The 14198-nt window shown below is 38.3% G+C and overlaps 1 protein-coding gene across 34 annotated transcripts in view; it reads left to right on the forward strand.

The window, feature by feature from the left end:
- RIMS2 (regulating synaptic membrane exocytosis 2) overlaps positions 1–14198 on the forward strand; it is a gene marked incomplete at its 5' end in the record, with an annotated part of 372013 nt that overhangs the window by 184347 nt on the left and 173468 nt on the right. For 19 of the 34 annotated variants that reach the window (XM_079984122.1, XM_079984094.1, XM_079984101.1 and 16 more), the window contains 6 exons: positions 2381–2445; positions 4120–4239; positions 5822–5921; positions 7034–7157; positions 9185–9231; positions 10528–10640. In XM_079984122.1, the coding sequence (XP_079840248.1) occupies positions 2381–2445; positions 4120–4239; positions 5822–5921; positions 7034–7157; positions 9185–9231; positions 10528–10640 (569 nt within the window). Of the gene's footprint in view, positions 1–2380; positions 2446–2559; positions 2769–4119; positions 4240–5821; positions 5922–7033; positions 7158–9184; positions 9232–10527; positions 10641–14198 lie in introns of all 34 variants that reach the window. The other 15 variants (XM_079984093.1, XM_079984113.1, XM_079984104.1 and 12 more) reach the window with 2 other exon arrangements.

The raw sequence follows: 14198 nt of genomic DNA on the forward strand, positions 1-14198 counted from the left end.
ATTTCTGAGAAGTGTAGGGCATAGTGGTGAAGTGTTTAGTACTTTCCTACATACTAAAAGCAAAAGCATACTAAAAGCATATTAAAAACTTATTCCCCAAGTGTGAATCCTTATGCAGCTGAAAGGGCACTGCCCATGGAGAAGAGGAAGGTATCAGCAGGTTTGAGAGAAACAGGAAGTTGATAGAAGTGAAAATATATTTAGGGGTAGGGATCCAAAAGAGCCCAGTGCAATGGAGATGCAGTGTTGGCTAAGTGATGGGGTGGGTGGGAATGGTGGGTGGTGGAAAGGAGTATTACACAGACTGGAATTGCAAACAGGAGCACTGCTTGCTACATTTCATTACAGGTCTCAAATGTACCTGAACAGCTAAATATCCTAGAATGCAGGGTTGTAGCTCTGCTGAACACTGCAGAAAATATGTTGGATCTTTTGTAGAGGGAAGTGACCTTTGACACATACAAGAACATTGGATGTTTTTGTTGTCAAAGTGCTAGGTCTAAAAATGTCTCCTGCTCCTTCCTGTTCCCCCCCCCCCTTTGTTCCAGCTCCCTCCACATGTTTATCCCCATCCCTTACTTAGAACTTGTTGCATCCATACAAAGAGGTGAAGGAGAAGAGGAACGAAACATGAAAGAATGCATTGAATTATGTCACTGTCTTAATAAAATAATATTTACATAGTTTTTTTAAGATTGTTTTAGATTAAAAACAGTTTTATAATTTTTATAACTTAGCATATGAATGCTGATGTTCAGATTAACAAAATTTAATTCTAGGATTATTTTGTACTCTTTCTTAACAGTCTATCATTTTTTGGCAGGTATGTCAACATTTTGAAAACATTTTGGCAGCATAGTGGGATGTAGCATAGCATTACATTATTTAGATGTATTGTTATAGTTAAGGGGTTTAGATATCTGCACTTAAAAAAAAATCCCTAAATTCCACTACTGCTAAACTAAAATGTGGCTTTTGGAAAGATATATTGCACATTTTATGGCCTAATTTTTGTTGCATCACCTGAAAGATGTTTTTAACCAAAATTTGAAATATATGTCTTCTGAACTGAAGCAGGTAATTTTGCTTACATGGGGTGGGGTGTACAGTAGAATAAGACTTGTACAAAGAAAAGAGAGTCCCATGCATGAGCCCACTTGCCCTACCACCATGGCACTATTATAATTTAAATAAATTAAATTTGTAAAAGCTATCTACTTATTTTCAGGTTTGCTTTGGCAACCATGAAAGCTATAAACTTGCTGTTTATTCTAATGTAACTGTTGATGAACTAAAGTTTCTGTGAATCTGTCAGATGTTAGAAGCCATATTTTATACAGCACATTCTCAACCAAGCAGATTTCTAAACCCCTCATTGTAGTTGTTTATATTTATTATTATATTATTGCTGTTAGGGGAAAAAAGTTTGAACACGACTTTTAAAAAGTTTCTTCTAAGGCTATTTTCTAGTTCAGTGTTAACAAAGTTGATATACATCTCAACTGAAGGGCAGACTAATACTAATCTATCCACACTGCTTCTGGGTGTTAGGGTTTGGTGGAGATATTCCTCTGCTGGCTCTGTAGGTGATGGGGCTTGGCCACAGCAAAGGCCCCTGATTCACCTGCTAAAATTGTGGCAGAACATTTTGAGGACAGAGTAGGGCTGGATCTTATCCGGGAGAGGAATCTGATATTCTGTGCCAGCCTGGTGCTGGTGCAACAAAATAGGTAAAGAAACTGCCCCACACCTCCTAGTGGGGCTGCGTATGTGGCAGAAAATCCAATGTTCCGCCCTAATACATCTGCATTGCTGTATTGGTTTGTCACTAATATAAATAAAATAAATAAGCATTGTGCTAACCAATTGTGTCATGAACCTATATTGGCAGCAGCCTGTTTCATTCTACTGTCTACATCCCAGCGATTTCAGTGGAGCTTATTTCCAATTTAATGATCTAAGAGCACAGCCAAATATCCTGACCCTAAGCACATACACCTAGGCGTAAGCCCTTTTGAAATAAATGGAAAACTTACAATGTTCTATGATATCAGCCCTAAGTCGTCCCCCTCGTTCATAATGTTTCTAATATTCTCATACACGTTTGTGAAATTTGGAATGTAAAGTGATGTTAGAAACACCAAATCTTTCACATTGACATGCCATGTATCTAGATAATGTGCAAGCACACTCTCACTCACTGTCTTCCACACTTTATATGCTTCATTCTTTTGGAATTTCTGCTTTTTTCTAGAAAATACGGTAGTGAGCCAAAACCTCTAAAGGCAGGATGATACACAAATGCAAAGTCTATTATATCTGTCTGTCCTTTCTTTCACTTTTCCGTTACTGCACTATCTTGTCTGTCTGATCCTCACAGGAGACATGGATTACAACTGGGACCATACGTCTTGGCATAGCAGTGAGGCATCCCCAATGTCTTTGGTGAGACATGTGGAGCCTTACCATTCAGTTTCCTTTACCATTTCATGTTTCCTTTGTTTTATTTACATCTCTGCATGTTTTCTTTTTTGTATCCTTTTTATCCCACACCTGTAGGGGACAGTCAAAGGGGAAAAAGAAAAACTAGTGAGCAGACAGTTTTGTCGGACTCTAACACCTTATCTGAAAGACAAAAGAAAATGGTGTATTTTGGTGGCCACTCTTTGGAAGAGGACTTGGAATGGTCTGAGCCTCAGATTAAAGACTCTGGGGTAGACACCTGTAGTAGCACGACTCTAAATGAGGAGCATAGCCATAGTGAAAAGGTACTGGCTTTGTGGTGCCTGCATTTTAATCTGCTCATTTGGTCTTTGTTTGCTCTCTGTCACTCATTAAACCAGATCAGTAATAATAAGGCAGGTCTAATCTAACATTTCTTCAGGTGCAGAAAAGAAAAACAAAACCACAAACACTGGATTGCTCTCTTGTTTCTACATCTTGAAGCATAAGGCGAAAACATTATTCAGGCACTAAAAATAAACATCACTTTTATGGTCACACAATAGTATTTGGTGATCATCACCTTAAACCAGAAAAGTGATTTTAAAAAATGAGATCTCCTCTGGATTGGCATGTTTGATTACTGCTAAATGCCCCTGGGGCTGAAATTAAATTAATAGTTTAATTCCCAGGTTGGAAAAAATGGGTGGGGACAAAATTACATAAGTTTACACAGAAAAGTTGTTTTTCTTTTTTCCCTTTCAATGTCATGTTTGTTCATTTGTTTTGTTGCCATGTCATTTTTGTGCATCATGGAGTAGTATTTGTCCTTGCCATCTGCTTTGTGTTTTTGGTTGTTGTTTTCACCTTTTATTTGAGGCTTTTTAGTGTTATTAAATTTAATGAGGGATAATTTTTGTGCATGCTGATTTCTGCATGTGTGAGGGCATGAAACTGATACACAGCTGTGAAAAATTGCTATGATTACACAAACCAAAGGTGCTAAAATATATATTTTAAGTTACCATACACTATAAAGTAAAGAGTGTGTGGTAAATGAAGTATTTAATAATGAAATTACTGTGCATTTCTTAAACTTAAATTGATACTAGACTGTGAACTTAGGTACCTGCAGTTGGAAGCAAGTTCTGCTAAAATTATGATGGGAATTATTTCAGGTAAGGATGCCTAGATTTAGGCTGTTAAGTATAGTATAACAAAAATATAAAATAAAAGAAATGTAATGAAACACCTTTGGACTATCTCAGTTGAATTAAATTTTAATTCAATCTCTTTAATTAAGATTTATTCCATAATCCATAATGTAGCTTAAATATAATATTTTGAATAGATACAAAAGGAATGTGACATCTAGAACAGTAATAACATGATGGTTAATCCATAATGATCTGTCTTAATTGATAAATTGCTTTAGAGTAGAGCTTTGGTGTAGACACATTTGGAATAAAATCATGTAAAATGTTTAAGGAGTAACTGGATGACCTAATAGGTTGATATCAGTTCTAATTCTTTACATATAAATATAAAGCCAGTAGTGGTGTAATCATAGCCATTTCACAATGCTTAAAATTGGCAAATGGGAATGAGGTTGATACTGAGACTTTTTCAGAGACTGAATTCTATTGATTTCCCTCTCTGTTAACTATATTACTATAGCATCCTGTAACTTGGCAACCATCCAAAGATGGAGACCGTTTAATTGGTCGGATTTTGTTAAACAAGCGACTAAAAGATGGAAGTGTGCCTAGAGATTCTGGAGCAATGCTTGGATTGAAGGTTGGTAACTGAGCTCTTAAATATATTTATCAGTTGAATCCTAGTGTTAAAGGTATAGTTCTGATGCAAGAAACCTACATTATACAGACATATTACCTTTTCATACATTACTAAAATCTTGGGCAACACCCATTTCAATGAAATTGGGTTGCATGACTATGGTATTTGGTATTATTAACAATAGTTCAGTCAATAGCTTGCTGTGCGTGATATGCGAAGCAATTTGAGGGCAAAATCACTTCGATCTATATCAAACTTGATGCCCGAATTGGTGCAGATCTATTGGAGGTCCATATCTTCTTATAGCTTATGGGGTCAGATTCAGTTGTTGCTGCTTGAGAACATGGACAGGACACTTGCAGCAACGAGGCTAACTATGTGCCCTCTTGATCCCTACTCATCATGGCTGGCAAAATCAAGTAGGAGGGGATAGATATAACACTTCACTCTTTGTGTGAACAGGCGACTCCCTAGTGGAATAATGACTCATGACGTGTTATGGGATTAAAATTCGCCACAACTTTATTAAAGATTCAGATGTAGGGAGACCTTAGCTTAGGCATTGGGCGTTTATCCCTCCCAGTCCCCAGCCGGGGATCTGGGGAACATCAGAGTTATCCAAAATGTGTGGGGATTGGCCTGACTCTGGAAAACGTATATTTAAGCAGAGAGCCCCCCCCCCATTTTGCTGCAACGCAGGGGAGACCACTGACAACCTATCAGCATGCTTGGCAGGGGGTTGGACTCGATGGCCCTTGTGGTCTCTTCCAACTCTATGATTCTATGATTCTATAAGGCCAATGACTTCCCTCAAAACAACCCCTTTAACAGGGAACCCTGGGATCGCCGCCACGGGGGTGGGGTGGGGTGGGGTGGAGGCCACCGCTTCACGCCCCCTCCATTTAGAGAAGATAGACTAAAGGATTCCGCCCAAGACCTGAAACCGCCACCCGAGACCGCAAAATCGCAGTCTTGCCGCCAAGACTACTTACACTTGAAAAGACCCTTCATGGTCTGACAGCCATTCCAAAAGGCCATGCCTAACGTTGCCCAACCATTGCCCGTTACCCATAGTTGTGAGGTGCACTCCATCGGGCCTGAAGAGTTCCTTCCTACTCTTTAAGGCAGTTATGCCCACTGTCTTTCAAGAGTCAGGGTGTAGCCTTTCCTGGGTTATCAAGAGTGTAGGAGCCTGTCAGTTGCGGGCAGGCGCCTGAAGGAAATAGGTCTGGTTTCAGACTCAGTTTTAGCACCAAAACAGCCTTTTGATTACCTTTATTAGGAGAAAGAAGGTGGGCTGTAACCTGTTGGTTCTCCTTGATCTTTAGTGACATTCTATACAATTTATCATAGTGTGCTTCTAGAAGAACTTAGAGGGTTGTGAGTTGGGGCACTTGGAGTTATTTCTTGAAATTCTTAACAGTGAATATATTTTATTGTTTTAATATGTTTTCAGATTTTTAAAATGCTTTTAATTTTTGATAAAAGTGTTTTGCTTTGCAGGGCTCATTTGAGAGGAAGAATGGGATAGAAATTGAGTGAATGAATAATTGCTGTGCCCTCCCCTCTTTCTTCCAAACAGGTTGTAGGAGGAAAAATGACTGAATCAGGTCGGCTATGTGCATTTATCACCAAAGTAAAAAAAGGAAGTTTAGCTGATACAGTGGGACACCTTAGGCCAGGTATGAGAGGAACATTTAGCTGAATTATGTAACTGGGCAGTGTCAGTAATGATTGTTTTTTGGTGCATTATGTGATTTAAATGCAGTGAATTTACTTCTATGCTGTTGAGAACACTGTTAATCTCTTCATCTGTTCTAATTCTTATATTTTATTTGAGGGTTAAAAGTTGTGGTTGTATTTTAAACATTTTTTTAAAAAATCAAACCTTATATTCCTTTGGAAGAGCTGAGATTATCCATTCTTTGAGTTATTCTGCTTCTGTGGCATAGCTTATTACATTTTTTATTATGTTAATTTATACCAATTTCTATTCTGTTGCTTTCTTTCCCCCAGGGATGTCATATTATTTATTTATTTATTTAATTTCATAAAATTTACATACTGCTTGATTGTTTAAAAAAAACCCATCACAGTGGTTTACAAAAGATAAACCAATAAAATCAAGAAAAATTACAACTCTACTTTAACAACCCTTTTTTATTACAAAAGTTAAAATACTAAAACAGATTGAAAGTACCTCATACACAGACCATGCAAGTCATATGCCAGGGATTCCCGCTCTTTTGTTAGGGGAACCCAGTGACAGTTTTTCCTTTGTTTGAAGATAGCATACATACTGTTTCTAGTTCTCAGCCTAAAGTGGAGCTTGCTTAAACTATGCTTCCAACTTTATGGTCTCACCAACCGGTACAGGATTGTTATATCTCTGTTTAACATGCAGATGGCTTATTATCTTAGTGTGTTCATTTTTGAAAAATCTAGGAATGGATGCCTTCAATTCAGTTATTCTGTAGAATATAAGAGAAGGTGAGCAGTACGAAGAGAACCAATGGAGCAGCTGTTCTATTTCGAGGCTATTCTGTTAATTTACATGAGTAGGAAAACTGTGTTTCTTCACAGACATTTTCCTGTAGAATAATATATTCTCTTAGAAGGAATTCATATTTGGGTTGAATTATATTTCTGTGTTATTAGTTAATGTTAGGGCTGATACATAACTTTAAAAAACCTTTTCTAGATTAAAAAAGAGTCAAACGTGAGCAATTCAGCAAGAACACAACCTACAGGCAAGTTTTCCTTCTGAAACAAACTCTTATGGCTACCATTGCAGGTGATGAAGTGTTAGAATGGAATGGAAGGCTTTTACAAGGAGCCACCTTTGAAGAAGTGTACAACATCATTCTAGAATCCAAACCAGAGCCACAAGTGGAACTTGTAGTTTCAAGGCCAATTGGGTAAGTATAGGTTCCCTTCATGAATTGTTTAGAATATACACAGGCGTTACAAAATTAGGCTCCAAACTGAATTTCACAGCTTTGTTTCTGTACATATGAATGTTCCATAATGAATCAGCTTCTTTAATCTCAGCTTGCCTCTTCCTTCTTCCTTTGGTACCTTTCTTGATTACTACAGTCTGTTCTATAGGGGGCTATTCTTGAAGTGCTTGGAAATATCAACTAGTTCAAAAGTTATCTGCCAGATTTATTTACCTAGAATTTATCATATCTTGCCAATATTGAAAGATCTGAATTAGTTTTCAATTTATTTCTGGGCAGAGTGTAAAGTGCTGCTTTTGACTGAGATTGAAGCCCTTCATGTTCCACACAAACATGACTTCTGATTAACAAAATCTTCTAAGGCCATATTTCTCCATCTTTGGAGGCTATGCAGATGGTTTTTGGAGAGATAGCCTCTGTGATGGTTCACATTTTTGGAATTTGGTATCCAGAGAAGTCTGGTCTGATGACATGACTGTATCATAATCATTCCGGTACCATGCTAAGTCTGTCCTGTTTACCCAAACTTTTAATGAACACCGACGGCTTTTAATCTTCATGTAACTCTGTCGGTATTTATTCTGAATGGCGGTTCTAGTTTTGTATTATTAGTTTTAGAGTATCTGTTTGATTTTTTTAGTCACTCTGAGGATAGTTTAATAGTATAAAAATGAACTATACATTTTAAACAAATAAATAAAATCAATTTCTCATCCCACTAGTTATTCCCACATGAGTTTAAACTCGCAGATGAGTTTAATGATTTTCCTAAGAATAAGCTCTTGGAATTCAAACCCAAATTCCCCCTTTTGGTTTAAGTATAAAAAGCAAATAGTCCCTCATTTGATTCATTTGTAAACCTAAAGCTATAGATTAGAGCTTGTGTTGCTTGCTGAGACTGCCTATCAGCATCCACTTCCTGCCACCACACCAGCCCATTGCCAGCCACCTCCCTTTCTTTTATACCTTGCTCCATACCTCTCTTCTCCATCTCCTCACAGCTCCCCCAACCCGCTGTCCTTCTACCATTGGTAGAACAAAGCCTTTCTTCCCCTCACCCCATCCACCCTGCAGCTACCACCACACTGCAAAATCCAGGCTTCTTTCTGGTAGGGGCACAGTGACAACATGGAAGGACAAAAGTCTTTATCCTCTTCATTCCCATCGCCACAACAGTGGTGGCAACATCAACAATTACAATAGTGGGAGTGGAGGAAGGTTGGCCTAAACTGCGTGTGTGCATGCCTGCCTGCTCCACCAGTCTGCTTGCTTGTGCCATCTGCCTGGGCCACCATCCTGCCTTCTTCCCCTTCCCCTGGTCTGGTGGCAGTGGCAACAACAGGGAGCATTCTGAAAGCCCCAAGCAGACTGAAACCATGGTTTGATATCCTGCTTAGAAATTCTGAATAGAATTTGTGCATATTGTGTGTGTGTGTGTGTGTGTGTGTGTGTGTGTGTATCATTCCATATGGCTGTAGAGAGAGCTGAAGAGGTGAGGGGTAGTTTGGTTTACTGGAACAAAAAATGCTTCTCACTTCTGACCTGATTTGGATGCCATTGTTAGAAAATATCTAACTTAGATGGTTTGCTTGGATCACTTTCAGTGCGTTTTGTTGACATGTTGCCCATTATCAAATATTAGTAGACATTTGTGGGACCTGCTACTTATATATGAAGTTGGAGTGTACTTCATCAGTTGTACACTGTTCTTGTGACTGTAATTCATTTTGACTGTTTTGAATTTTGAATTATTGTAATTTACCATGGGGTCTGTTTGTGAAGGGTAGACAATAAATAAATTTCCAAGATACTCTTGTTAGTTTTTATGTTATACAACTATCTCTATCACACTTTACAACTGCATATTTACACCTATGGAAATATTTATAGAAAAAACAACAGTATATTTTCTGTGATTTTGCAGTGTAATATTCTATCTTCAAGTTCCATAAAGTATAAACATGATTTGTTTTTCATAATTGCAGAGATATTCCCAGAATACCTGACAGTACACATGCACAGTTGGAGTCCAGTAAGTTTCATTTTTCTCGAGTGGACGCAAGCTGGAAATTGAAAAGATGTTTGTGTTCCTTCTAAATTTTGCCTCTTTGTCTGTATCTGTATAGGTATCGCTCTTCTATGTGTCTTATCTATGTTTTCTATCATTCTTCAATAATAAACTATCAAGGGTCAGGAAATCTAATGCTGGAGTTGGCATTCTTTTATAAATTCACTCTTCTCTTTATTAAAAAGGGAAGAACAACCTAGTGGGTAAAAATAGGATTGACGTCAATCCTAACTTCAATTTCCTGCTTTTTTGTTAATGCTGTGTGCTGCAGCCTTATTAAATAAAATGCATTTCATTATGTTCAATATTTAAAATCAGTATTTTTATATTTTAGAGAAAATACTACACCATACAAATATTTTAAAGTGATTGAATATTTGGCCTTTATGGATCTTATTAATGTTTTGGTATATGCCAGGTATCAAGAATAGAGCATGCCAACAGCAACGTCGGAGTGACAGCTCAAAACCTTAAGTTTTGGCAGATTCATCTGCGCAGCTGTGTAAGATTGAGATGCTGTTTTCTTCTTCACTTTAGTGTTGGTTGGGGGAATCATCCCAAACAGGGCAGATTCTTCCACACCATTTGGATTGAATTCCCTCCCACTCCAGCCCCGGAAGATTTAGCCCACAATGCTCATTTCGTCCCCCTGACCATCTGGAGGCATGATTGGACTTCCACTTGTACAACATTGGATACAACCCATAATTAATTGTATCAGCCATTAATTTATTGTTGGATGTAAAAACCATAATGATTTTAAGACCCCCTATAGCATCTTCTTACTGGAGAAAAAAAAGCTTGTAACCAAAAATATTTTTTTCAAGATGCAAAATGTTATTTCCTTGACTTACTCTAAAAATAATATAACAAGCAAACAATTTATTTGAGAAGACTTTATCCTGCCAAACCCAAATATTCAGAAACAAGTTCTTGTTTTGCAATGTTTTTAATATAGGTGATAGCAATTGAGCTGCAGTCCTCAAGATACAGAGCATTTGACTTCGATCCAGTCCCAATGATTCAAGCATATGTTTAAGTTTCCATTAATATAATGGATCTTTAAGTGCTTAGCTTTGGCTAAATTATACCCATTGTTTTGCACATCGTGTTCATATTTAGAGATTAAATCAAGTTTTAAGATTATCTGTTATCTTTTCAACACACTGTGTATTCATGTATTTTTGTTCAAATGATCCTTTACTTAATGTTTATATAATCAGAATATGTTTAATAAAGTAAAATAAATTTTACTTTCAGGTTCTAGTTCGTTTGAATCTCAAAAAATGGACCGGCCTTCTATTTCAGTCACTTCTCCCATGAGTCCAGGCATGTTGAGGGATGTTCCACAGTTCTTATCTGGACAACTTTCAGTATGTAAACATTTGTTCAGTTTGTTCTTATTTACTTTGTTGCTTGTAATAAAGTATTGTTAATGGAAAATGCCAGGTAACTATATACTGAAGTTGTTACTATCCTTAATTATTTTATTCAGCTATTTCTCAACATGAATTACAGGCAACCCCCATTTACGCGGGGGTTATGTTCCAAGTCATTGTGTGCATTGGTGGAGCATGTGTAAGGCCACCCCACCCTGTTTTGTTCCTGGCCCTGTTCCACCCTCTTCTGGTGCTGAACATGGTGCACAGTTGTGCATGCATCAAATATATGCAAAATCGGAGTTGCCTGTAATTACAATCTCCTCCTGTATTCAGGATATTTATATCTAATATTTTCTGTTTGTAGAATTATATTTTTCATTTCCACATGTAAATCATGAATGTGCACAGTTGGCTACAGCTATTCACAACAGATTCTATAAAACATATTCAAGGAAAATGTAGAGTCCCATGTAAGGGCCTGAAAAATTATTCATGTCTTCAATAATTTGAAAGAACTGAAGCACAAGCTTCTGCAGCCCTTTCCTGAGCTAGTCTGAGAATCTCTCCACTAGTTCTTGATCATATTCATTCTACTAATTATCACTGTGGCACAAGATTTCACACAGAGAACAAAGCATTTTGGCGATTGTGAACCTATTCTTTTTCCTTGGAAGCGCGAAAATGATTTTCAAAAGTGTGTGACATTTGAAATCTACACCAGTGCTTCCAGTAAAACAATTCATAATATTAATGAGTGATATTAGTTTGAAAAGTGTGAGCATGATGATCAGCAATTTCGGAAGAGCTGATGTTTAAGTGGTAGTAGGTAGAGAATGAATACAGAATGTATTTATGTCAAGAGAATACACAAAATATAGGGAAATTGGAAGGCAATTTCTTTGGCAGCAGGATGTGCAGTCCACCGGGAACTTGTTCTGACAAAGAACATTGGGATTTGCTGAAGAATGGGAAACTTTGGCAGGGACTGAGATTTTCTTGTTCAATAATAATAATAGTAATAATTTCCCATGTGTTTTCCCACATTGCTTATATTGAAACCACTAGAGTTTTACTGTGACAGAACGAGAACAAGGACTCTGATTCTCTTGGAACTAGCTTGTAGTAGCATAGCTTACTTTTCCCTTTGGTCTGACATGATGGATTGTAGTCCTCAATAGACATAGGAATCAGATTGTAAAAACTTGAACAATACCTAATTCTCTGGAGGGAGAAGCTGCACTTACTCACCCTACATTAGGAAACAGTAGACTGTTGTTCACGTCCATTTTTATCCCCTGGGGTAGACAAATCTGCAAGTGTTTGTTTCTCTTGGTTTCTCATTTTTCAGTCTTAAATTCAAGTCTCTCTGCAGCAGTTTGTTATCGTTGATTTTTTAAAACCCTCATGAAAATTTGGCAGCATCTTAGTGTGATTTTCTCCTGTACAGACATTTTTTATGCAGTTTTTTAAAGTTTATAAAGTTTTTTATAGATTTTTAAAGGAACTTCCCCCCAAATAATGCATTTTTTTATTATTTTAACTAATGTATCCATGTTCTGCACACCTTTACCTAACATATGTGTTTTTGTACATGTTGGCTAGAGAAGTACAATACAAATTTTGGAAAAGTTCAGATTTTGAAGGATAGTTGTATTTCAATTCCCAAAATGGGTGAGTTATGTTTTTTTTCGCAAGGAAAATAATGGATGAAGGGTGTGTAGAAGTCATGCTGTTTTGCATAGTTTCTCTCACAAGTGATCCCCTTTCTCCTGCTTATCAGTGTTGGGTGCCTTGTCTTTTCAGTACTGTTTGCAAAAAGTAGGGCTGAGGTTCCTTGTTGGCGTTTATCTCTAAATTATTTCGATATGTTTAGTACCTGTTAACTATAAGCGTGATTCATCTACAATATATGTTTTGTCTGGCTGCTGACTTCTTGTTAAAGTGATCCCATTTTTGTACAATGTGTTCCATCACTAGGTTTTCCCTTCTGTGCTTATAATTTTCTAAACATGGAAAATTTAATATAACACTAGTCCATGCTTCTTGATATGTGTACTGCGTTCCCTAGTTGGGGGGTGATCAGCTGGTGTGCCATGACCTGCTGCTGATTCACTTAAAATCCTATTTCCCCATTGTGACTTTGAGGACAGTGGGAGAGGAGGTAGGAGATTCATCTGGGCCTTCACACTGACTTTAGTGTGAGTGTTTTGTATCACCTTTTCTGCAGGTATAACATCCTGTCATTGCTGGGACTTGCACCAGACCTTCACCTGAGCATAGTATCTGGACTAAACTTTGCTATTCCCCCATCATGCCCCCAATTCCACTGAGATTTTGCGGCCATTCTCTCTTCCCCCCAGCCATACCCATCTGCCCTGTTATGTTATACTGTGTGACATCAGGTGTGAGTCAGGTAAAGGTGTGGCCTGCACAGTGTTTCTAAGCTGTTTCAGTAGCATTTTTGTCACCTGACGTGTTTATGATGTCAGGTAATGGACAGGTGGATGGCCATGCACTCCTGGCAGACTTGGCCTGTGGGGCTTGTGGTGATAGAATCTTGGCCTGCTGGGTTGAAAAAGTTCCCCACCCTTTACAGGGGTTCCACTAGCTGTAGTACCATCTGTCACTACAGCCAACATTAATTTGTTATGTTGTCATATCTTTTGGGCTGCCAGTGCAAGAGCATTTCGTAGTGAAAGTATCCCACCCATTAGGCAGTGTGCTGATTTTCAGGTGTCCCTAACACTTTTTCTTCAAACAGCCATTAATTTGGTCACTAGAGACCAAACTTGATGTGTGTTTTTAAGTTTCTCTTAGCATGTGTGTCCCACAAATTGTCTTTAATTCACTATAATCCACCTGACAGAATATATTTTTGGAAAGATAAAAAGTGTATGTTCCAACCAGCTTTATTTAAACACTTCTAAGACCTATTTGGGACGCAGGTGGCGCTGTGGGTTAAAGCCTCAGCGCCTAGGACTTGCCGATCGAAAGGTCGGCGGTTCGAATCCCTGCGGCGGGGTGCGCTCCCGCTGCTCGGTCCCAGCGCCTGCCAACCTAGCAGTTCGAAAGCACCTCCGGGTGCAAGTAGATAAATAGGGACCGCTTACCAGCGGGAAGGTAAACGGCGTTTCCGTGTGCGGCTCTGGCTCGCCAGAGCAGCGATGTCACGCTGGCCACGTGACCCGGAAGTGTCTCCGGACAGCGCTGGCCCCTGGCCTCTTAAGTGAGATGGGTGCACAACCCCAGAGTCTGTCAAGACTGGCCCGTACGGGCAGGGGTACCTTTACCTTTACCTTTAAGACCTATTTATTTCATCAGGAGAAATTGAAACAAATGCATAATACTTCCAATACTTAGTTTTGGCTGATCATGCCCTGTGTTTTATAAAGACTAGCCCTTTCAAGAAGAAAGTTAAAAACCCAGGAGGATTTTTTTCTGCAATATCTATTTGAAATGAGCTGAAGTGGTATAAAATCATTAACTTGACTGAGTTTTATATGGAATCTACAGCATTTCAGAGCAAGTCCAGATTCTGCATGGCATCAT

This window comes from Podarcis cretensis, assembly GCF_951804945.1.
Source record: "Podarcis cretensis genome assembly, chromosome: 7".
Classification (NCBI taxonomy): Eukaryota; Metazoa; Chordata; class Lepidosauria; order Squamata; family Lacertidae; genus Podarcis; species Podarcis cretensis.